The sequence below is a fragment of the Xiphophorus couchianus genome, chromosome 18 (assembly GCF_001444195.1).
Source record: "Xiphophorus couchianus chromosome 18, X_couchianus-1.0, whole genome shotgun sequence".
Lineage (NCBI taxonomy): Eukaryota > Metazoa > Chordata > Actinopteri > Cyprinodontiformes > Poeciliidae > Xiphophorus > Xiphophorus couchianus.
The window spans coordinates 25297931-25324100 of record NC_040245.1 but is presented as its reverse complement, the minus strand read 5'-3'; the positions used below and the strand labels follow the sequence as shown (position 1 = coordinate 25324100).

The window sequence follows — 26170 nt, the reverse complement described above, 5'->3', positions numbered from 1 at the left end:
GTCTTGCTTTTTCAAAAAGTAATTTCTGGTACCAAGAATTAGCCCGTTCTACTCAATCCCTCAGTTTATTTTATAGCACATTTCAGCAGCTTGGCAGTTCAAAGTGCTTTACATAGTGAACACATAAACCATCATAAGCACATCACATTATCAGCAGCTGTTAAAATCATCAATACACATAACGTTGGTCAATGTTTCATTTGTTATGCTTCTAAAGGAACTCTAGACAGGACTTGCTCTACTTTAGCTTATGATTTTGATGATTAAAGCTGAAAATAAACATTTATATTGAACACTGACAGTTCACGTCTCCGGACCTCCAAAAATCCGGGCTAAAGCTCCTGTATCTCAGCGGCTGCCGCTCCCATTGCGTCGGCCACTGAGCTGTCTGGGCTGAGCTTCCTCGTATGTCGGTGAAAGAGCCGGGGCACGTGCCATTGTCTCCCCTCTCCCGCTAATTGTGCCAGCGTGTCTCGGCCCCGGGCTGAACCGCGGCGCTCCTTGGCACGAGGGAATGGATTAGTCAGTGAGTTGATTAGGGGAAGGAGCAAAACAGATTAGCAAGGGCGAATGGTCCTCGTTAAAAAAACACAAAACAGCAATTTGAGCCCAGTCTTATCTTCCACCGTGCTGAGGTTTCCCTTGCCGGCACACAGTGAAGGCGTGTGCGTGCGTGTGTGTGGGGGGGTGTGCGTGTGTCTGTGTTTTATGGCTGGCTGACCTCATCAGCAGCTGTGTCCTAAAATAAAGACTCGCTCCGGACACATAATGTAGGCCTATATCAAGAACCACAAGCCCGTGCAGCTCTGGGAGCCCAACATAATGCGGCTACTGTCATACTGCCTCCTTTTTGAATTTATTGATGATGAAATTGAGCTTTTTTTTTTTTTCTTCTACTGCTTCTTCTTCTTACAGCACACAGAGATGGAAGAAGGGATGATTCACCTGCAGGCGCCGAGTGACTAACAGCATTAATAAGTGCCTGTTTTGTTCTAATCTCTGTGCCCGCAGTCATCCGGGGGCATATGCTAAGATGGCGCGCCGGTGGTCCTACTGTCCTCTTTCCCTCCGTGTGAGGTCGTGCTGACTGTGGGGTAAAATCTGACCCAATTAGCTGAGGCAGGGCAGAGGGAGGAAGAGGGGCGGGGGGGTGAATGCGGGTGTTAAAGACCAGTTTTAAGCTGGTGGTCTGGCAGAAACGTGTGAGGCGAGGGTCTGAGAAACAACAAGTGGGAGGAGGAAGAGCTCCAAACTCCCACTGAGCAGTAATTAATACCAACGCATCTGTTCAGCCATTCCAGCTCAGAGGAGGGATCAGGAGATTGCTAACCTGCTTTTAACAACACGAGTAATTCGTTCTTGCCTGCGAACGGTGCATAATGCATGAGGCTGCATGACTAAGACTTTCTACACTGCCTCACATTTCGCTGCTCCGTGACTCCTTTCGTCTAATTACTGCAGAAACGGGACTTATTCCGCCGAACCGCGGGGCGTTGTTTTGCGATCGCAGATTGCAGAGGCTTCACGCCGAGAAGATTTCTCTGTTTTCCTTTAGGTTTCCGAGCGCACTCTTTTCTAATGCAAGGGCAGGCAGAAATGATATTCCGGCGCACCGCAGGGTAACAAAAACATTGTTGTTTAACTTGTCTTTGCTTTGTTTGTTGAAGATAATAAATTGGAGGTCTGACACAGCTGGAAAAAAGGATGTGAAGAAGAGTTTAGCGGGAGCAGATGTAAAGTAAAGCCAGTTTCCCCCCATGTGGCGCCTTGCAAACGTACTCGTGAATTTTTGCCGTGTTTTAGTGCGATTTTGTGTGACTTGAACAAAGTAGAGCACAACTTTGGAGAGGAAATCTTTTTACAAATAGAAAACTGCGGTATGGATATCCAGCTCTTTTTATCCGACACTGCTGTGTTAAATCCAGTGAAACCAGTTGCTCTCAGATGTCCCGTCATTCAGAAATCTGCAAGGTTACTATCCAGATGCCATTTTTGCCATCAGTCCAGCAGAAAGGAACTCATTTAGAGCTGCAAAGTTTCAGATTACCCTTTTAAAAAGGACTGATGTTTAAATAAAGATAAATCTCAACTAGAAATGTTTAAATTCTTAATAGAATCACCATTTTATGGATACATTGTTCTGTATCCATTGTCGTGTTTTTTAATTTATTTTTACAAAAATTTTTTCACCCAAAAAAAGAAAACAAAATATTATATTTTCTTTATAATAATAAAATAGCTCAAAAATACTACTGATATGTCAGCACACTGCAAAACCACAAACTCTTACCAAGTATTTTTGGTTTAGTTTCTCCTGAAAATACCTTACTACACTTGAAATAAGATCAAACTAACTTACAGGATTACATTAACTTTTCAGCAAGATATAAGGGCTTGTTTTAAGTGAACAGTTCCTTGATATTGATGAAAATGTGCTAGTTCCACTAGCAGATTATTTAACTTATAACATGGGGAAAAATGTCTTGTTATAAGTGAAATAATCTGCCACTGGAACAAATGCTTTTTCACCAATATTAAGGATAAGTTACTTCTAAGTTAGTTTTGTCTTATTTCAAGTGCACTACAATGTTTCCACTGGAAACTAGGCCAAAAATACATGGTAAGATTTTTTTTGGAGTGTAGTATTAGACTATAGCATTTTCGTAGTGAATGAGTTGAGGAAATTCAATGACTGCATTCCTTGACAAAACTGAAAATGTCCCTATTTTTTTGTTGTTGTAACTACATGTAATGCCGTCACTTGATGTCGGTTTAAGCCAAAGTTAATAGAAGCCCTAGAGAAAGGTCCAAAGAGCCCCATGTGGCCCTAATAAACAAATAAAGTCCTCTTCTGTGTAGTTTGACGTCTGTAGAAATATGTCTGTTCTGGGAAAGTTTGTTGGAGAACATTGTAGAACAAAACGTTATTATGAAGACCAAGAAACAGGACAGAGAATTGTATTGAACTGTATTGAGAACATCTCAATGAGAAATTGGCCGTTGCAAGTTACCATATACCCAGTCTTTCTAGCTAGCCGTTGTTTCAAAGAGTCCATATGTATTCGTTTGTGTAAGAAATGACCTAACAGCTAACATGACCTTTGTAGCATCGTTCCTGGTTAGTGGTAGATTAATTCACAAAGCTGTTTAAAGTGCAAAAAGTTTCTTAATTCCATAAAACAAGATCATATAGACAGAGGAATGGGATATTATCACCCCACATCAAATGTCTGCTCTCTTGGCGGTAAAAAAAGCCAAACACAAACAAAAAAAAAGTGTTATGCAGTGAGAAAGGTACTTTCCCTACCCAGCATCATTTTAAGTGGCTGTAACTGAGGAAATGGCGGTGTTTGCTCTTTGGGTAATGGATCTTTTAACTCGTGGAGGTCTCATAAATTTAAAACCACCCCTAGAGTTTCCAAAAGAGAGTTTCCTATTCATTACATCATCACAATGTGAAGTGTGCAGGATGAGGGGTAACCTGTGGGTGGGGACTGGAAGCACTTATGTGCTTTTTGGCTGCACAGAAAAACAACCAAATTGGAAAGCTTTGTGGTTCAGGTTGGAAGAAAACTCTGTTCCCGTCAGTATCTTTCTTTTAAATTTATCTGTATTCTACCCAATTTATGGCACTTTAAAAAAAAAAAGAAGTAATTTCCATTTTTCATCTGTGTGTTTAGAAATGAGGGGCTGCAGAGAGCCACAGTTGGCATCACTGTTGCCTCCTGGGTTTGAAGCTGACTTGGCAAAGCTTTAACGTGTTTCTCAAACTTTTTCAGACTGAGCATCACTTAACCCATTAACAATGCCTCATGCCTTTGGGTCGGCTCTACCAGCTCCAGCCAGCCAGCATCTTTATGGTCTTATACTTTTGTTTTTGGGCTCATATGAAATCTATTTATCCCTGGCACACAGAAACCATTTCCTTCCTTGAGCGACATGATGAATGTGATTATTTAAAACAGAAAATTAAATATCACTGGGTAATCTGGAAAGTGTAGCACTGCATGAACCCGGCTTGTGGAAGTTCAAAATTCTCTTCCTGATCATTTTTGGTGATTTATTTAACTTTTCATGAAGTCACAGCAGGCCGCAGCCGAGTGCTGGATAAAAATATGCATCCACAGGCCAGACTCTGCTTCTCCCAAATGCTGCGAATTAAGTTTTGTGAGTGCTTCAAAGAGTCATGGCATCGTCGTCTGGGGTTTTCTACATTTTTATGACGTAATAATATTGGCGTTGGACTTTGCAAAGAGAATAATCAGCGTTTTTTTCTGTTCGAGGCATGAAAATTGGAGCAGGAACAAGATAAGACAGTCCTTAAGTCCATTAACAACAATGGAACGTCTTGCGTTCATGTTTGTGTTAAAATCCCTTTTAACTTCCATCACAAGCAGGATAGACCACACATGGTTACAGTTTTGATCTCCCTCCCCCCCAAACTATTGAGAAAGTAAACAAATCTCTAATGTTATGCTCTGTATCACTGTTTTATGAAATTAAAAACTACAGAAATCTCCTGGGTTTTGTACAAACATGAACTCCCATTAAACAGCTATTTGTTTGTGTTTCATAAGAAAAAAATAGATTTTTTTTGCACAAATCCAACAGCTGTCTCAAAAAAAAAAAATCTCCCCTTTTCTCTGTCAATCCTTTAGCTCGTCCTTATTTGTCTGAATAAATTATCCCTGAAAGAAGCTTTTCGAAAGGTGAAGTTAAATATTTTTAATACGACTGCATTGATAAAAAATAAATAAAAAATGAAAAGCACGAACACGTTTTTTTTTTTTGTGTGTATGAATGCTGCGTGTGTCTCATGTTTTCTCTGCGAACGCATTATTCCACCCACCTGTAATCTTCTTTTCTGAAAGTTGTTCCTGAAGCTTCGGGGGAGAAACGAATGATGTTTGAACACAATCCTTCGTACCTTCATTTAATAAATCTCCTCGCAAACATCAAAATGATTTCATATTTTCAGATTATAATGAGCAACCTGAGGAGCTTACATTGTCCATTGCTTAATTTGATTCAGAGTTGGACATGAAGTACTTGGAAAAAGCCGGCATACAGAGGAAAGGTCGTTTAGCTCCACGAACACTGGCGTGGTTTCTTTTAACAGTTTGTGTTGCGGTTCAGAATAGGATAAAAATGATGCTTATACCTGACTACTTTAAAACTTCCTCTTGTTTTTCCAAAAGAATAAAAACAGTAAAAATGGATTATTTGCCAAAAATGTCAAATCTTGAGAAAGTTCAGCTGGAAGAAATTGTCTCTTTTACTCCTGAATTTCAAGTAAATCTACAAGAATTCAAGTCGCTGAATGGATTTGTTGTTTTTTTTCGTGTTAAATTCAAAGGTTAAGTGATTCTTTGTAATGCTTCAAAGCAGTTCTGCTTTTTGCAGTCTTTGTTTCTCCATAGCATAGTCACAGGGGTTTTGCATTGTCGAGAAATGCCAGGAGCAGTCGTCATTCTGTTTTATTTTTTTCTTTCTTTCTTTATTTTTTTGTCCTTGAATTTCAATGTAAGCCGCCAGTAACCGGCTGAGTTGCCTGACTTGTTGTGGAAGCGGAATAATGAGGCAGCGGGAGCAGACTAGAGATCCGTCTCCATCGTTTTCCCGGGTTTTTCCAACTGGGAAGGAGAGAGAGGGGCGTAAAAAAAAACAAAAAAACTACAGTGTTGCCTGTTTCAGAATCCTGAATGTGAATATCCCTGTCCGTATAGCAGACGGTCACATGATGTCGAAGGATAAAAAAATAAAGTAGGGCAGATGAAAAATAAAAGTTGCTTAAAAGGCTTTAGAGCCAGATGTTCCTCTTACTCCTGATGAGGGATTACGAAGGAGGCAAAGTTCTGTGTGGGGGATTTCCTGTCTTTTCCTGCATTGTGTTCTCCTCTCTAAAAGAGAATCTGCAGGTTTACATCCTTCTCGTCGGACGGGATTGCACCTAAGCGATGCGGGGATTCATTTGTGAGAAATGAATCCCTGCTGCCGAAGCTCATCTGAAACCAATCAGGGTTTGTTCACATTGCGCTGCTGCCGCTGCCGTCTGCTTCTAATTAAAACATGATCCCGGTTTTAAAAACTGAGCTACTTATGACCGAGGCCGTCTACTGGAGGCAATTTTTTTTCCCCCAGAGTGGTTTCACATTCCCCATCAGCGCAATCAGACAATGGGTGGATTAAAGCAATCCCTCTCCTCTGCGGACGATGTCTCCATTAGCTACGACAGTGGAGCGTCATAACAATGGGATTAGGCCGACCGTCTAACTGGTTTACAACTCATAAAGTAAAAGAACAATGGCAGCAAACCGTTTCCAGAATCTGCGACACGTGCACCGCAGCCGACCCTGTTGGGGGTTGTTCACAAACGCAGTTCAGTTCAGCTCAAAGAGATCAAAACTGAAATAGTTCATGTCCCTGTTTCACAACCTAAACATTCTGGACCAAATACAGCTCCACTGTGAACTAGTTTATTTTTATGTACTTGTCATTTACAGGTGAAGTTGTCTGCAAAAATATACGTTCCTCAGTCGACTTGAATATCGCTTCATCATCAAAATCACATCACAAATTATTACAATGTGCCCACATGCGGTGGGTGATAAGTAATCCCAACTCAGCGGCCCTCCACCACCTCGCTTTATGTTTGGTGTTTGTGCTGGGATGGAGTTGTACAAGTACTTTGGTGAAACAAGAAAGTCCAATCTTTTTCAAAAGCTAGATTCTGATTTTGCAACAGATTGCTAAAGAGTGCATTCACAACAGTCCTGTTCAGTCTGCATTAATCTAACTCTAGTTCGCTGGTCTAAAACGTCCGGCCTAATCGGGGAGGTGTGAGTCAATCAAACTTTGATGTAGATCAAAACAGCCAACTCTGGTCCGCCTGAAAACGCTTGACGTGAACTCTGGCACTGTTCAAATGCAAGTGGAACAGAGACCGCTCCAAAAGCAGCAAACAATCTGCAGTGCAGTGCATTTTGGGTAAACACAGCCAAAATAAACACAAGAGTCTAACGCTAGCGGGAGAAATGGGTTGTGCAATTCTACAACTGCTAAAATCTGATGCTGCTCCATTTTTGTTTTTATTTTGTGGAAAAAGGAACTTGTGCTAATGTCTTCTTTGGAGGTTCTCGTGTTATTCACTTCAGTAATTCTTGGTGCAGCGCCACCACAGGCCAGAGGAGGAACAGGTGTTTCAATTGGTTTGGATTATTTGACACAGAGCAGTGTGAAAGCATTCTGCTTCAGCTGAAAATGTAACAAATTTTGAATCTGCAGCGCTATCAGGTGTGAAAACACCCTAAATGTAATCTCAAATATATAAAAGACCAAGTAACACTGTTGTGTTTTCATCCACTTGGGAGTTGGAACCAGAGCACGTTTACAATTTCCTGACATGTAAAAGCTCAGCATTCAAAGGATGAGAACTTCCTCTTTACCAGGTTTGCATGTAGAATGGATGGAAAGACAAAGAAAAATGAGAAGTAATATCAATTTACACAGGTGTTTGGGTGTAACAGTGTAACTTCATGCAGTGTACGCAGTGGTCAACCAAATCCTAGCCGTGAATAAAGGAAACAAAGCAGTGAGAGATTGTTCAGTTTCCAGCAGCTGTTCACTCCATGCTTGAGCTTTGTGTAAGTCGCTTTCAGGAAGCTGAAAAAACATATTTACAGAAGGTTAAAACATTATTACATTTCTACTTCTCCAAAAACATATTTAAACGTCTGGTCGATAAGTTGTCCTTGAAGTTAGTGCAATAAAATATAATGCTGTTGTTTCAAGGCCATTTTCAAGTAATAAAATGGTAATGGCATAATGATAATAATACAAGAACACATTCTCAAATATCAATAGACTTTAAATTCACATTAATCTTCAACACTGGAACTGGAAAGACATCTAAAATATCCAAAAATAAATACAGAAATACAGAAACAACCAAGAAAATGAATTATGAAGTCTCTGTAAGAAAAACTGTCCCTCAAAATAAGCGGCTAGTTGGGACCAAAACAAACACCGAAGACTGTTGTCATCCAGTTGTTGTTAGAAAAATTAAAATGATAAATCATGCAAATGAAAATAGTTGAGTTCGTTTTAATTCATCATGCGATTAATTGATTTCTTGCTTATCGCGACAAGCCGCTGCACAAATTCATAGTTCAGCTTGTGTTCAGGGTTGAAGCTCTTTGATTTTATTTACATTTCCTAATTATTTGCCTTTCTAATGTTTCAGTCATCATTTCCACTTAAAAGCTAAAAGTCGTGTTACAAACTCTCCCAAAGAATGTGCAATGACATTACCTTGTCCTTTCCGTGTGATTAATCGGTTTTCCTCTGTAATGCTCTTTTTTTTTTTTGAAACGCCAACAGAAGGCCCTTCTGCTGCGCTAAACACCAAATAATAGGAATAAATATCACTTAGAAATCAAGCAATGAATATTCTGAGGGAGATTAAATCTCCTAATCTGTATATCCCTGAAATATTAAAGTCGCCACGTAGACTTTAATATTGGCAGCTCCCAGAATAGCGGAAATAAGGACGGGACTCATTTAGCTTTGCCATTGTTTAAGCTCACAGGGAGTGTGAAGGTTTACCTATGCAGAGGCGGGTGGGGAGGGTTAGGCCTCGTTTGCCCTGAGGCAGCTGCGCTGTGTGTCTGAGCCCAGCGTGGATGGAGCAGAGCAAGAGGAGATTACTCCGCAAACCCAGTTGCATTATGTCTGTGAAGATACTGCAGACAGTAGCCCCTTGGGAAGCAGGGAGGGGGGCGGGGTGGGTTATTTTCTCTACTGTTTCTGAGGAGATGGATCGATTTGGCGGCGGAGTCATGATCACACACAAACATCCCTGGGAAACTCTGACCGGGGTGGCAGGATTTGAAGCCGCAGCAGGAGAGAGGATCACATTATCTTTAACTAGACTTCGAAGACATTTTCGAGGCTCGTGATGTCAGGATTTCACTCTGTTCCCGAGCTTCAGCACTCGGATATCCCGCTTTTCAGAGGGCTGGAGCCTAGAGGCTTGGGGGATCAAATGCTGAGGTGGCTGCACGTAGAACTGCAGTTTGTTCATCTGGTTCTGTGAGTTCAGTGCCTTGGAAACGCAGTTATACCTGTTGACCAGGGGTGTCTAAAGTGGGTCCTCGAGGGCCGGCATCCTGCATGTTGTAGTTCTCTCCCTGGTTTAACACACCTGGATCAAATGATGGCCCATTAGAAGGCCTAAGAAGAACATTGACATGCTGCAGAGGTTGTTACTGCCACCAGGGAGAGAACTAAAACATGCAGGATGCCGGCCCTGGAGGACCCACTTCAGGCACCACTGCTGTAGGGGTTCTCCAGAGTCGGCCATGCTCCATCCACAAACATCACTCTAGGTTACTACGGCTTAATATAGTAAGCCGTAGTAACCTAGTAATCTTTTGCACACTAAGTAATGAAGTGTGCAAAACAATTGCAAGTTTATCACAAGAGAAACAAGAAACCTGTGGAAGAAGTTGCTCTGGATAGATGAGACCAAAACTAAAACCCTTTTTGTTGTGAAAAACTAACATTGCACATCATCATCATCCCCAACAGAAAGCACGGCGGAGGCAGCATCATGCTGTAGGAATGACTTTTTTGCAGCAGAGTTGATGAGATTGATGGACATGGCATTCCTGGATGGAAACTTGTTAGAGGCTGCAGTGTTACTGGTGCTGTGGTTCATCTAAATATTCAGCCAGAGTTACAATGGGAAGGTTTGTTCTGAGCATATCCATCAGTTAGAATGGCCCAGTCAAAGTCCAAACTTAGAAATGCACAGCTGGTAGAGACATTCTTCAAAGGCTGTAGCTGTAGAGGGGAAAAAATTAATCTTGGTAGGGTTGATGTCCCAATAGATTAAACAAAAATAAAAAATAAAAGTGAAATGTTTTTTCAGTAACTTACAAACTGGACTGTATTTAAGCATTTAATATGTGTCGGCAACTAACACTGAATCAGACTGAAAACTGTGAAAAATACCAAACTAATACATGATTACCTGTAAGTTTAACTCTCAAAGCAACCGGTGAAAATCTATTGAAACTCAACTTTGAAGAATCAGATAATGACACAAGATAGCTGAGGCCATCCTACCTAAAAAAAAACAAACTAAAACACTCTTGTATTGGATGAAATATTCACAACTACAAGCATGAAATTAATTCAAATTAACCCAGAAATCAGAAGGACTTAAGCATGTTGTATTGAAACCACACTACAACACCAAACAACCAGCAAAATCTTACAAATATAAACATTTGTGCATCATTTAGCTCCTCTTTGTACAACACTCCACCAGAATGGCCTTTTGACCCAGCAAACATTGTGATATCAGCCAAATGTTGACATTATAACAGCAGTGGAAAATCAAAAAAGGCAACAAGACCAGCATCACTATTAACGGTTTTAAAAAAAAACAAGTCTGAGTCTTATTTGTCAAGAGCAGCATTAGCACCATGCTGGTTAGCATTATGGAATATGCTAACCAGCATAATGCAACATAGGAATCACAAGTTGCTCTGGTTAGCGTAACGCTCTGTTGAAGCAACAGTGCTAACCAGAGGAACGTTCCTATCTGATTCCCAGTAAGAATGACTGATAGAAGCTGATGAACAGAAACGGGAAATAGCGGAAAAGAGCAGAGCAACATGGAAGCTAAAGCTAATAAAACACGCTGAGCAACAGAACATGTAGCAAACCTGCAAAGAATAAATAGAAATCCAATGAATGCCTCCACTGGTTTTAGTGCAGCCATATTTACCCTCTCTTTTATTTCCTTCTGTGAAGATTTCCAGACTGGCCTGTGGGATGAGGATAAGTTTTCAGTCTACTTCTCTGTGGCAGATGTTTGCACATGACAACCCCTCAGATTGAACCACGGTCACATAATCACCTGCGCTTAGACAAGTTATTTGACTATGAATAATAATTCACCCTCACTGCAGGCTAATGAGAAATTTAATGATGTCGAACAGGTTACAAATTTCCATTTTGATGAGGCATGTCACTTTTGTTTATCAAATGTCACAGCTTTTAAATAAATAAATAAAAAAGTTTAAGAAAAGCAGGGAAAAATCCAATTTTCCCTCTGAATAAAGAGGATCAACTCCCAATGCTGTCAATAAAGTTCAGATAAATTAGGGTGGGACTGAAAAAAGGCGAGTCAATAAGGTAAATGCGTCGACTGATCTTCATTCCAGAGGAAAATGTCCTCCAGTTTTGGAATATTTATTGCTGATTACTGAGGACGTTCTCAGATGCTGACCCCTTCTGACTGCATCCACAAAACGTCTGCAGCTCCTGCAATGATGTTTTAATAGAATCATTTCAGCACTGATATTGTGTGTACATGCCATTTGCACTAAAATCAATAATTAAAGTAGAGCTCTAAACTCTGAGATATTTTTGAAAAATGTCCCAGTTGAATTCATTCGGTCAAAGCAGGCGACATTGAGAGTGTTCTCATTTTTTCTTATCTGCTTTTAAAACGTTTCAGATTTTCAGTGGCATAAAAAGAATGGCTTTCCCGGTGTTCTGGCTGTGAATGTGTTTTAAAACAAGATCAGGCTTTCTTTTGTTGAAAGCGTTTCAAAGAGCCAAAATTCATGTTTTTAAATATTTAACTGTACAAAACGTTGTTTATTGGTATGTGACTGTCGCTTCATGTGACCCAGGCTTTTCATCTTGTCATTTTCTGCGAATGCCATGAATATTTTTTGAAACAACCTGAAGTCACAGGGTTTATTCTATCATTTTGATTTTTATTTTATTTTTTTTTTTACTGTTGATAAGAAAGCGGAAACAACTGAAAAAGAGATTTTCCATGCAAGTTTCAACTGAAGGCATGAAAATCCCCAGCTGAGTTTAAAGTCCAGTCAAGTCAAATTTATTTCTTTTTTAGTCTGTGCAAGCAAATTAATTTCTATATTTTTTTCTCTAGATTTGGGCATGATGAGAATTTAGTAGAAACCTGGCAGAAAATCAATAATTAACGTTAACTGAATCAGTAAATGAGTATCTGACACTTTGTGTAAGACAGCAGCTGATCAGAGTAAAAAATATTTTAATTCTATTTTACAAATATGTGTGCGTAAAAATAAGTGAGTGTAAAAATAAATGCAACTATTTTTAGTGTAATTTTGTCATTAAGTCATAACTGAAGCACTGCAAGCATTGTATTTGTTCCATGTTGATTTAATCCATATGTAGCAGCATGTTATGTGTTGGGTCGCTCACACATAACACAAACGGGGATATTAAAGTATAATTTTTCTCTCTCCGTTTAGTTTCATTGTCATTATTTTTCTTAGGAAAAAACACTTCAGTTCGGATTTTAAGGAGAGCAACACAGTTGTTCTCTATTTTAAACCATTTTTCTCTGAGTCCATCACTCAACAAAGTGGCCACGCATTCCTGGCAGCTCTGGACAGAACCAGTCCGTAACGTCAACACAGCCAGAGGCAGCACTTGCGTCACAGACTCCAGGCTTGCATTAAAAATATATATATAAGTAAATAAATCAACTTGCCTTTTGGATTTCAAAGCTCACCCAAATTGCCAGAATATCACGGTGCCGGGTTATGCTGCCGAGCATCCGGCACGCACACCTCTTTGATAGTGCCGGATGACAGGACCTCTCTACCACCTCCGGAGCTGTCATCGTAGGACGCGGAAGAAAAGGAAGCCGAACAGCTCGCTAGATGAAGTGTGCTCGCTGCGGCAACGGGAGGCAGAAATATTGGCAAATGGCTGGAACCTGCGTCTGGCACCGTTTCATCGTTGTTGAGCAACGTTGTTCCTACGAAACGCGCTTTCTGTTTTGTGTAAGATATCAAGTCGTTTCAAGTCAGAGGGTTCGAGTCCAAGTGAAGTCATGAGTCTTCGGTGTGAAAGTCGAGTCTGAAGCCTGAAAATCTGAGTCCACGCCTCTGCCATAGAGCTTGTGTGTGCAAGTCCTCAACCAGATAAAAGACCTTTGGGATGAATGGTCAAATATTCCCTTAACCCGCTCCTAAACCACCTGGAAGGCATTGGCAGTGTAGACAGGCCTGCTGTACCTGCACTGCAGGTACAGCACCCTGCCCCACCCAGTGGGTGGGGCACCCTGCCTAGATATAAACCAGAGGATGTGATTAGTTTAGTTGTTTGAGTCACTGTTAGTGTTTCAGTTGCTTCTGGACGTTTGTCGATTACCAATCTGCCGATTCTGATTTTGGCCGGTACTGATTTTTTTAATATATCGAGAAAGTCACTGAGTTAGCAACAGTAGGGTAACTATTGTTAACAGCAAACATGTAGACATGACCTGGTGGGCCGGTCTGACTGGCCCAAACCCCTCTCACAGAACAGCTGAAGAGGACAGTGGTTGATTTTTAGAGCTTTAATATTGACTAATATCGCCCCAATTAAGGAAATTGGGACAGATTTATTGGCTGACCAATTCATCGGTACACCTCTAGTTTCAGTGATAATTTTGAATAGGTGCAAACTTTAGGGTTGAATAAGAGAAACTGCACTTCTGTGGTATTAAAGTTATACACACAAGGTTAAAATATCTGGAGCTAAAAAAAGTGACAGCTTACAAAAAAAAGAGATTTGACATTAAAAAATAAAATGCAGTAAAATCAAGCACTGAAAAACAAAACGGTGCCATTGTAAAACCTACTACAATAGTCACAAAGTCAATAACTGGTCAGTTTATAAAGCTAATAATGAAAATAGTCATAAAAACAAGACCCTTTCAAGTGGTTGAGGAGTGATGCAACCAGCAGAGGACTGCATGGGGACGAGTGGAAAACTGGAGGATGCATGAAGGACCCTGGTGGTCCATTGATGTTCTAAAATTTTATTTTATATTTTTTACAGTTTATAGTGCCTGGCCCAAGGTAGAAATTTCTGAATTTAAAAGCTTATTTTACCACTTTTCCCCCATTTTTGTTATTTTGTTTGAATTAAATCTCACATCACTAGCTCTGTGCTGCACAAGGTGTCTGTTTTTTTCCCACTTGATCACCTGCAGCGGCATTGAAAACTTGTCACAAAAAAAAAAATTTAAAAAGCTGGAGAGTATCATCATAAGTTGTTCAATGGGTTTGTTTCTTTACTTCAGTGACGATGCTTTTATTTCCAATGTCTGATTTCTCAATGCCAAATCTTTTTTTCCCCCCCCAACAGCAGCGGAAGCTGTCACTGTTGTAGCTCCATAAAAATACAGCTAAGACAGAAAGCTTGTTCGTTTGGGTTTCAGTTTTTTCTCCCAAAATAATAACAATAATAAGAAATTGTCTAGAGGTGTGTGAAGCAGCTGATAAAAAAAAAATCCATCCTCCCGGTGGCGACTCATCTTGAAAACATGAAAGGCCAACTTTTCTCTCCTAATGCCACATTAGAGTGTCGGGAAGCGACATTGTAATTTAATTCATTCATTAATTTCCCATATCTCTCCTCGTGTCATTGTGTTTCGTGGAAAGCATGAATTGAAAGGGTTTCGCTAAAAAGCCACGCAATAATTGGAATGTGACAGGACGCCGAACGGGGTCTTTTTCTTCCTAAAGGTTAAAGCTGAGAACTCGTCGCTTCATTTGTGCAGCCGTCAGCCAGCAGGAAGTTACTTTTCTTCCTTCGCATGCGATTCCACCTGTGCTGGGGCAAAATCTCCCTTACAATCACTTAAGTCTTCAGACTGTCTTAAGAGCTGAATAAGTGGAACGTGCGACTCTGCTCGCCGCAGCAAATACTTTGATCAGCTGACTGAAAGGGCTATAAAGGGATCAACATTTAGTGTTTTGACACAGATTGCGCATTGGTGGAAAAGCACAAGCTCTTTTATCTCTGTATCAGCGAGAGATGACTAAATTATTAATGAGCGTGTAAAAGGAAACTGCACTGATTGATTAGGCTGAAATAAAACACTTTGTTTCGAAAAAAAAAAGAAAAACAGGGAGAATAAAGAACCCCGCTGCGGTCCGACAGGATGAGGCAAACCCGCTGTCTGCCGCTGCCTGTGTGGGTTTGAAAGTGTAAGTCTGTCAGCGCCTTAAAAATACGAGTTTCCATTTATACAGGAGCCTCTCTCTCTCTCTCGAAGGCTCGGTTCACGGTTCAAGCCGAGGCTTTCATCTGTCAATCACAGGAAAAGATTAGAAGATATCAGAGGTCGCCGTGTCAAACTTCTCATCCTGTCCTCATCCGCGGGGTTGCTCCGATTCCGAGGGATCGGCTTTCTCGCTCACTGCTGACTCCAGCCGCCACAGGAGAGTGAATTAAATCTCTTCTTCAGCGCTGGCGCAGTTTTTTTACTCGCTCACGTGTTGGCTAAATTATAAATGCGCCCTTATTATTTGTTTGCTTCATGTTGGACTGAAAGATGTGCATTATTCAATCTGGTCTGACAGCAGAGGAAGAGGAAAACCAGGACGTGGGAGCGGGGAAACATGAAGGATGTTCAAGGGGGATTTGAGCAGTCATGCATGTGCAATAATGAACTTTCTCAATCCCAAACAGGAAGCTCGATCAAGCCTGAAAAAGAAAGAAATGTGGCAGCTACTTCCAAGACAAACAAACCGATGATGTTTTGATGAAGCTGGTTGTATGTTTGACCTGCTGGTTCCCCGTCTGTGTGTTTTAATACATCAGACCCGCAGAGCCTTTCAAGCTAATTGAGTTTTGCGTTTGTGTGTCGTCTTCTCTTTCAGTCCTGAGAGATGATTTCCGGCAGGCCCCGAGCGACGTGGTAGTGGCCGCCGGAGAGCCCGCGGTGTTGGAGTGCGTGCCCCCACGGGGTCACCCCGAACCCTCCGTCTTCTGGAAACGCAACAACGCCCGCGTCAGCAGCAAAGACGACCGCATCACGGTGAGCATAAACGCAGGAACACGGACTTAAATTCTCTCTTTTTGATGACAATATATCCATGAATACTTGAGTTTTTAGTGTTATAACTCTTGTTAGGGATAAATAATTCTGTGTTTTCCTGTCTCTCTTGTAGCTGTTTGCATGCTCACCTTTGGTAAAAGAACTAATCTTTTACCATGTGTTCTTTTACTTCGGCTTGACAGCTACAGTAATGTTCTATCAAATAAAATCCAATAAAATACATTGAGTTTTGAGGTCATGTCATGACTACGTGGTGAAAGTTCAAGGGATGTGAACATTTTTGTAAGGGACTGTAATTATTAGCAAAATCCAAACCAGTTCTGATCTTAGCTTGACTGTGGAGCTTACTTCAAATATTTTTTTTCTCTAAATGAAATTGTTCTTTTAAAATAAATGCTAACATTGAGACAAGGTTTAATTTGGATGTGCACTATTTTTGTACAAAAAATAGTATAAAATTAGACGTTGTGGTTCTGCAGCAAAACCCAATAAACTATCTAATTCAAAAGGTTGTAGTTTGTAGTTTGCCTCTGAGAGTATCAGACCTATACATTTCTGCAGTTCCTGACTAATAATAATAATAAAAAAAATCTAATTCTTTACAACCTATGATTTCTTCTGCATTTATTGCAGCAGAACAAAAAGCAGAAATGTATTGTAGCTGACTCATAGTAAGCTCAAAGCAATAGCTAATGTCACTTTGAACAAAACTGAAAAGAAAAAAGGATTTTTCTTATTTTTCTTACCGTGAACCTCATGTATGATGTGGCATTCGAAGTCAAGGAGGGATGTTCTTTTTTACAAAAGGGAGAGATACTCATTTAGACTGACAATAGTTTCAAAAGACTATAATTCAGGGCAGACATGTTGTTATCCTGTGGACTGGAAAATGTCTGGATCCCTGGCGTCCCTGTCGTCCTCTCCCCTCATGTGTGAAACCCGGAGATGGCTGCGAGATTGCTGAAAGTCTACTTTTAAAATATAGGCAGTGGCTGTCTGAGGGCAGGAGAAACTTTATTATAACACACACATAGTTCACTGGGTCGCTTGTAGGAAAACCACAATGATTCACGTGTTGTTTTGATATAAAATATTCATAATTTATTCCTGGAAAGCTTTCCTAATATGGATTTTTGCCATCAAAGACTGAAACGATCCAGGATACGTGAGACGTCAGGAGACTCTGAGCTGAGCTGTCATTCTATGCTGATGTTCTCCTTTAGATGCGAGAGGGCAAGCTGATGATCTCCCCCACCAGGAAGAGCGACGCCGGCATGTATGTGTGTGTGGGAACCAACATGGTGGGAGAGAGGGACAGCGATCCTGCCGAGCTGGTCGTTTACGGTAAAAACTCCACACACTGTTTGCTCTCTAACCGATTTCTTCGGTTTAAAACGTAATGTTTCAAATCATTAAACAGATGTTAACATCAAACAAAAATGACCAGAATAAATAAATCATGATCTATAAAGGGCAAAACTCTGTCCCTATGTGAAAATGAAATTTCCCCTAAAACAAAACCACTGTTTGCTATTATTCTAACTTTTATTAAGGGTTGTCAATAACTGGGAATGAGTTTTTAAAGTCACTGTGGAGGAATTGTGACTCACTCTTTTGTGGAAAAATATTTAAAGTAGCTTCATTGGAACAGTCACAACATTTCAGTGATAATTTTTATTAGGCCACTCCAAAATCTGACTAGCTTTCTATCTATCCAATCTATCTGTCTGTCTAGCCAGCTAGCTAGCTAGCTAGCTAGCTTCACCTTTCCTTTTTTGGGAAAGGTTCATCACGGTTGTGGACAATGACTCTCACTATTTACTTGAGACTCAGAGCCTAAGAGATGACATATTTTCACATAGCTAGCTAGCCTGCTAACTTACCTAGATAGATAGCTTACATAGCTAGCTAGCTAATGATGGTAGCTAGCTAGGGTGGTGCTGGTTTCACCTTTCCTTTTTTGGGAAAGGTTCATCACAGTTATGGACAATGACGCTCAATGTTTACCTGAGACCCGAAGACTAAGAAATGACTGTGAATTCCTTCCAGACTGATGTCTATAACTTGTTGGAGCACAATGCGGTATTGTAGTGTACTTTATGTTGTCAGACAGGTTTGAGTTAAGCACTTACTGATCTTGTAGTGAATTGTAGATAAAACAACAGTAAACAATTTGGTGAATTGTTATGACTTAAAATGATGGAAATATATTTTTACATAGGGACAGGTTAATCTGAAAGATGAAATCATTTGAAAACGTGTTTTCATGTTTCCAAAGCTGAACCTAGAAATCTGTGAGGAGTTTTGCACTTTTACAGCATTCCAACTTATTCTGCCCATTATATTATGTGGAGATGCATAATGCCTCCTCTGCACCTGCAGAACGTCCGGTGTTGGTACGGCGCCCGGTAAACCAGGTGGTCATGGAGGAAGAGACTGTGGACTTCCTGTGTGAGGTCCACGGCGATCCTGCTCCCACCGTGCGATGGCGGCGAGAGGAAGGGGAGCTTCCTCGTGGGAGGTGAGACCAAAAGAGATGTGCACGAACCGCTAAAGAGACGTATTTAAGAAATGGATCTCAGTTTGGAGTTTCTAGCACACATTTGCAGCAGGTTTGATCTTTAATTCTTTTTTTTTCTGTTAGTTTAGCTTATGGAAAAGTTCAAAGAGCATTCATTGGTGGAAACAACCCAGCTTTGGACAGTTTCATAATTTCTTTCTGTTATGATACAGACAGGATGAGGCTATCATGGTTTAATATTTTGATTCTTAAAACATGTTTGTTTACACAAAATACCAGAAAAAAGCTCTTGATGTCATCATGGAAAGAGTTGTACCTTTACTCAGTTTATGTCGGGTAAATTTCATCAGCACACCCTTTTCTATTGCTAGTCTTTTGAGCGTTGCTTCAATATATTCCTGCCATTTATATTTGAGTTTTCTTGCATTTTGATGATTTTTGTATAAAAAAAACATCTAAAGTATTCCAATGTGCATCACTTAAGAAAAAGTAAAACCAATGGCATCTTTAATTTTGTATGGGTATTACATCATATTATCTTCACTCTAATTTTATTCTATTTGAACTAATTTCTTTAAATACACTAAATGGATCTAGTTTACTCACTGCATGCTCTATATTGACATTGATTGCCAGATATTTAAATGTATATTTGAACACAATTGCAATTATTTTAATCATGAAAACTGATTCAGTCTGGCTTTTTTTTTTTTTGATTTATTACCTTTTCCAGGACAAAAAAAAGAAAATTATGGCTTCAGATTGAGTGACAGGGAGGGGGTGAATCTTATCTTGTCCTACCAGCAGATTGCTTTTTTTACTTTGTGCAGTTAGTATTTTATCTATTTTGTGTGTGTGTGTGCGTGTCCACCCTGTTAGCCTTTTCTGTATCTCGCTTTTGCTTCGTTGCCAGGTTTGAAATCCGCAACGGCAACAACCTGCGTTTGTTCCGCGTGAAGGAGCAGGATGAAGGGACGTACACCTGCACATCTGAGAACAGCGTGGGCAAGACGGAAGCCTCGGCCATGCTGCAGGTCCACGGTGAGAACACGCGCCGCGCATACCGAAAAAGAGCCGCACGCAGACGCGTACTTGAGTATGCACTAAAGGAGCTCCCAATCCAGGGCCGTCAGTGCCTGTGAGGTCACGTGACGGCTGTATTAATATAAATCCCGCTGCCTTTTATTTATTTATTTTGTCCGATGATTGCTGTGTTTTCAGACGCGAGAATCTGTGTGGGTCCGACGGTTGGTGCCAGCAGCTTATGTTAAACCGTATGGATTACGCTGTTTGACAGATGTTTGATGGATGTGTACTTTCACTCACTGCCAGAGAGCAGTCACAGTATTAATAAGACATGACTCTCCCTTTCTCTCTCTCTCGCTCTCTCCTCAAGTCTCCTTATCTCCCCTCTCTCCGCCTAACTCTCAGTGCCCTTTCTCTCCCCACACACTCGTCATGCGTCTTGGTTTGAATCGGCTGCGATGACTTCATTCACTAATGCCTTTATCACTGCGAATGAAATCCAAGCCCAACAGTTTTCTATTCAACCTTATTTCTTGCTCTTTTTCTTTTCTTCTTCTTTTGTAAACACTTTTCCATGCGTTTTATTTTCTGGCTCAGTGTTTCATCCGTTTAATCAGTTTTCAATTTTTTCCCCTTCACCCATCGCTTTTCAAGCCCTATCATCATTCCACTTTGCTCATTCCACAAGCTCTAATTCTTATCCACGAAAGAAAAAAAAGAAAGAAATGGACGTTTGTGTCTCTCGGTAATTTAAGTTATTTTCTATCTGTTATTCCTAATGGTTTTTAAAAGCAACAATCAGTGCCTAATGGTGTAAATAAGTCCCTCCATTAGGTGCTGACACATTGACAGCGTGTCTGTTGCTGCAGTAAGGCATAAGGAAGCCCCAGACTGTGTAACACCAGATTAAGGACTCCTTCTACACACATCTGCCATGTCCAAGGCAGTGTGTCAGGATAATGTGACACCATGCAAATCCTGCCTTGGGTTGCAGCTACAAGCAGCAGAAAGTGGAGTTGAAAAGAGTTTTAATCAGAACTCAACCCATGTCTCAGAGTTAAATAATGACATAGCTTTACTTTGATGTGGTTTTGCTTTAAACTAGGATAGAGAAGTATGCGGGAATTAAAATATAAGCAACATGAGCTTCCCCTTCAAAGGAAATTAAAGCTTTTGGGTGACAGAAAGAATAAAGAAGCTTATAAATCAATTCTCAAAAAAAGAAAAACTTAAAGTGCGGGGCAGAAGTAATTGTGTTCCGGAACGTTGTCAAATTTTTGCGTTATGGCCACGACCTTAAACGCCTCATGACTTCTGTGGCCTCTAGCAGGGTTTTTCCCCCTCACTGCTGCAGTATGTAACCTTTAACAAATATATATATTTATTTTTTTATATGAAACAGTCACCATGTTGTGATAGCTTAACATGAGACAACCTTGATTTTTTTTACACAGATAATCTGTGAAAAAAATCAAGCTCCTTTGCCTCCTCCCTGCAGAAATACACCGCTCAATCAGAAACAACCAATCAGAGCCTGGAGGAGGATCTTAGCGCATTCAATCATCCTTGTGTAAGTGCTTCTGCCCCCCAGCTGCCACTGTTGTGAATGCTCAGGCTAGTTAGCATAACTACCGATGATGGCGGAAAAACAGTTTTTCTATAATGGCAATTTGTTTCTCCGCCATTAGCAGTTTAGCAGGACCTACACAAACATGATTGACGGCATTAAATCCCTCCTTCTGGCTCTGATTGGTTTATTTCTGCAGATGGCAGCAGGACCACTGAGAGGAGACAGAGGACCTCATTATTTGTTTTTTGTTTATTTAGATTAGGTTTTATTTAGACCTTCAACTACACAAATACAACAAGGCAACACAATTCATGATGATCTTTTTTCACATATTTTTCTCTTATTGTGGTGACAAAGTGACCGTTTCAACAGATATGTAAAACATGTTCTTTATGAAAGTTACTGCAGCTTTAAGGCAGCTTTTGTTCAGCAAAGGCTTTCTTCTAGGACAAATTTGTGAATTTGACAGTTGCCATGGTGACAGATTCTCCAACACCAGCTGTGCATCTCTGCAGCTCATCCAGAGTCACCATGCGTCTCTTGGCTGCTTCTCTGAATAATTCCCTCTTTGCCCAACCTGATCATGAACTGAATCTGTAAGACGTTTAAAGCTCCTTTATAACTTAATCTTGCTTTAAACTCCGGCACATCTTTATTCCTAACCTGTGTAATTTGTTCCTTTTCATTATGCTTCTTCTTCTTTTCTTTTTTTTTACTGATTCTCTCCAGCACATGTCTGAGGGCTTCACTGAACAGCTGTGTTTAGAACGCTAATAATACATTTCACTCAGGTAGACTCTATTGACTAGTAATGCTACCTCTGAAAGCAGTTTGTTGCCCTGGATTTTATCTTGGAGAACGCAAACATTTAAGAAAGCCTTTTTCTTATTCAGACTCCTGCTGACAGCTGGAGATAGGCGCCCACAACCCTGCATGAATTAACTGGGTGTAGAAAATGGAGGATGGATAGATGACTTCCTTTCATCCCACTTTGCACATTTGCAGTTATTTATATTGTCTAGTTCATGGATGTTTTTGATTGTAACATGACAAAACGTAAACAAAGCAAACAAAAATCATGAGCGCTGCACAGATTGATTTTCGTGCCCCCTCGTCATCATTACATAGGATTCATTTTTCTACTCTTCCAATAGTTTGTTGTTTTGAATCCTTTGCCTCGACTGCAGTCAGGGAAAAACCAGGTGACATCTCGGTGAACCTCTCAGATCTACAGCGGAAAAAGGAGGTGATTTAATCCCTCTCGTCTGTCACAAAACTGAACAACACAATTACTAGGCAGTGCCCTAGAATGCCCTGTGACGATAAAGAGAAAAACACAATTTGAGTGAAGAAAATACAAATTAAAACGTGCAGAGGACTAAATTGAGAATCTTTAAGTGGTACAAAAATGTTCAACATGGCTGAGTGAAGCAAAAGGAGTAAGAACTACTGTTCCTCTATCAGTGGTTCTCAATTCCAGTCCTCAGGCCCCCCTGCTCTGCATGTTTTAGATGTGCCTCTATTCCAGAACAGCTGATTCAAATGATTGCATGACCATCAAGTGCTGCAGAAACCTGTTCATCACCCATAGATTCAATCCAGGTGTGTAACAGAAGGGAAACACCTAAAACATGGAGGGCAGGGGGGCCTGAGGACTGGAATTGAGAAACGCTGCGTCTAGCTGAACCTGTAGGATTTAAAGTTCATAACATGCATTTATTCTGTTATAAATTAACTAGAAAATCCATTAACCCAGTGGATCAACTCTGCTGCGTCCCAGCAGGAGTCATCATTCACTCGTCTGTGTGTATCTGTGTTGGTCCTGTGATTAGATGTGCATATAGTGTTGATATTTGTTGCGTACATTGAGATTTTAATCAGAATTCAAAATTTTAGGGCTGAAAGTGTTTTGATGGCTCTAAAAAAAACCCTCGATATCATCTGTAGTCTGATTGGTCTTCAAGACCTTTATGATATGAAGAAGCTATCGGAACATAATTCAGAATATTTTTTCTAACCTTCCTGCCACAAATATTCATAGATGACCTATTGGAGGCGCAGGTTTCGCAGCTGCTGTAAATCAGGTTTTACTCTTATTATACGAAGAGAAAATGTTTGCTAGAGTTCACAGCCCTTCGCTTGGTTTTGTTAGCGATTAGCACAGTTGGCGCATCTAGCTTTACTAAAACAGCCTCTGCGCATATATTCCCTACAGAATGCCGATATTTATGTTGACTCTGAGATTTTTAAAAAAAAATGCTGCATGGCCCACGAGTGAATGAGGTGGAAATCTAAAAGGCATAAAACAGAGCAACGTTACTGAAATGCGTTCAGCCTTCGCTCTCATCTGCTGAGAGTCTGGTGAAGGTTAGAGAAAATACAGTTTAACTTTTAATCACCTCACACATACGTACATCTCTGGGGTTTTTTTTTATTTTGTGGTAAATATCTTACTAGCACTGAAAACAGCTCACTTTGAGTTGTATTACTTAAGCCCCAGTGACCTGATGGTGCTTAAGTAATGCGGTTTGGCCCAAATTGGTCAAGTCCAGTCACTGGCTAACTTCTGTAAGCAGTTTTTGTCCTTCTTGATTAATCATTGGGGGCAAGTTTCTGCCATCTGTGTCAATTTAATTGACAAAGTTTTAGGACATGGCCCATTGTTAAGTTTGTGAACGTTCTTGATAAGTGTGAATTTACAGAACTCTGCATATTAGTGGAATAGGAGAAATCTAATTCTGTTGATCACTAATGTCAAATTTTTTTGACTGACATTGAAGCTTCTAAGGTAAATAAACTAAATATTATCCCTTTATTTACAGTTTGAATAAAGTGTAAGATGACTCATATGATGCAAATGATCCAGCTTCATTGGTTTTTGCGCCATTGTTTTTCATATTTTGTGTATTTACCTCATGTTTTGGGTCGTGAATCAACTTTTACATAACGGTGATTTGTCTTAAAGCTACAGTAGATAACTTATATATATATATATATATATTTTTTTTTACGTATTTGTTAAAACTGCCATTATACATTAGTATAACATGAGACAAAAATCAAGCTACTCTACCTTCTCTTTGAGATTCTACTGTCATCTGCAGAAATACATGTTTGGTCAGAAACAACCAATCAGAGCCAGGAGAATGGTCTTATTGATGTCAATCAGGCTTGTAAATGTAGCGCCCCCTTTGCCTACATTACTGGCTAAACGTCCAAAACCATGTAAAATAACCAAATACGGGCGCCCTGAGTTCCTATCATTAAAAGGTGATAATCTGTAGTAGTTATTATCGGATTAGTTATGAGTTCCCTTATAGAATCTGTTAATGAAATAATGAATTGAAACAGTAAATGTCTTTCTTCTTTTTACTCTGACAATATATTTCAAATGAAATTAGCCTGAATTTAGTAAAATGAAATATCTTACATTTGTAAATAAACCATACACACATTCGAAGGAATGGGCACAACTTAAAATAACTCAAATTACCTTTAAAGCAATGTACAGTCAATAAGGAATGTGTCTTAACTCAAAACCTTACAATTAAAGTTTCCCTTTAAAGTTCAAAAATCAAACCCTCGGTGTACATCAGTCACTTTCAGGACATTAACAAACAAATACAACAAACAAAATCATCAGAGTTATTAGCAAATCCTAAGCTATGGCTTTATAATAACTAAAATGACCCAAAAAAGTACCCGTTGCAGGCCTGAACGTCGCTTGAGTGCGTTGGGGCCTGGAAACTTAAACACTGGCCGCTTCACTCAATGAGCAAACAAAAGAAATGGACTCGGTACCTGACTCGTTGAGTTTAGAAGTGAAGAGTAGAGCGCTCACGTGCTCACAGCGTGGACCTGTCGTGGCTCGTGGCTCCGCACGCGCCTCCTGCATGGACTCCCGCAGCACTGAATCTCCCGGTCCCCACCGTGTAGTCGATCTCGGTCGCCTTTTCCAAACGAAACCACAACTCCTCCGGTGTCCAAGACGATTCTCGCCTCCAAGTTCACAAAGAACAGCAGTCGTGTAGCTCCCCAACGCGGTAGCCAACCCTCTTCACTGTCTTTTAACTTAGCGTGCTCTCGCGTGTTTTCATAACAGTCCAAGCTGTGACTTCTTGAATAAAACAGAGGAAAAGTGTCCCACCGCACATAACCAAAGTCCACTGCTTTAATAAATGTCCTGGCCGAACACTTGACTGCAGCTGCCTTTCCTTAGCTGGGAAAGTTTTAGTTTAGCTTATGCTAACTGGGAGGAACAACCGAGCAGACTGTCTCCTTCACCTCCCTCCGTCGAACTCTCTCTTTTTTTTTTCTCCCGTTCCAATTGCGCAACAAGGATCAGTATTCTTAACCAATAAACCCTTTTCACATGACGTCACACAACTTCCGTTTTGGCTCGAAGCTGTGTATCCTTAGTTCCGGTGTACATAGTAAGTAATGATAAAGTTGTCTATTTCATATATATATATATGTCATATATATATATATAGAGAGAGAGAGAGAGAGAGAGAGAGAGAGAGAGAGAGAGAGAGAGAGAGAGAGAGAGAGAGAGAGAGAGAGAGAGAGAGAGATGTATAAATCTGACAGCATATGTTGATCAGACAGATCACCGGAGCATGGAGTTTACACAGTCTCTAAAACATTTGCCTAAAATAAGATTTGAAGATATATCACGATTTGCAAACCAGTTCTCTCTGACAAAAAAATCTAAATTAGACAAAGGCTACAAATTCTTCACCGAACAATACCTGTTTGACTATGAAGGTAGGTATTTTTGTTTTGCGTAACCGTTAGCTTAGCATTAGTGAATTTTGTTAGCTAGCTAACTACGTGACATAACTGTTCCTTAACCAGAACTTTTTACTGTTTTTGAACTATAACGTTTTAGGCTCTAATCTTGATCAGATTATTAAATTATAGACTGGAGTTGCCACTCATCCCATAAAATAGGGATTTGTTTGTTATAAGCAGAGATGTCCGGTGCCGCCGCTGCTTTGTAATGCCTTTAATCGGACCACTTTTTCGGTAACGAATAATCTAACGAGTTCGTATTTCAAATCCAGTAATCAGATTAAAGTTATTTATCCAAATCATAGCACATTAATATTTTCTTGTGTATTTATTATTTTTTGTTGTGCCTGTG

At 40.2% G+C, this 26170-nt stretch overlaps 1 protein-coding gene and 1 long non-coding RNA gene across 4 annotated transcripts in view; one reads left to right on the top strand and one right to left on the bottom strand.

Moving 5' to 3' along the window:
- LOC114133241 (roundabout homolog 2) overlaps positions 1–26170 on the top strand; it is a 98236-nt gene that overhangs the window by 18513 nt on the left and 53553 nt on the right. For all 3 annotated transcript variants that reach the window (XM_027998978.1, XM_027998980.1, XM_027998977.1), the window contains 4 exons: positions 15729–15886; positions 17131–17251; positions 18290–18428; positions 19342–19469. In XM_027998978.1, coding sequence (XP_027854779.1) covers positions 15729–15886; positions 17131–17251; positions 18290–18428; positions 19342–19469 — 546 coding nt within the window. The remainder of the gene's footprint in view (positions 1–15728; positions 15887–17130; positions 17252–18289; positions 18429–19341; positions 19470–26170) is intronic.
- Positions 388–26146, bottom strand: LOC114133244 (uncharacterized). Its single transcript, XR_003593129.1, has 3 exons — positions 25380–26146; positions 2291–2314; positions 388–398 (listed from the first exon to the last, which is right to left on the bottom strand). It is a non-coding gene; the product is annotated as an uncharacterized LOC114133244 (long non-coding RNA).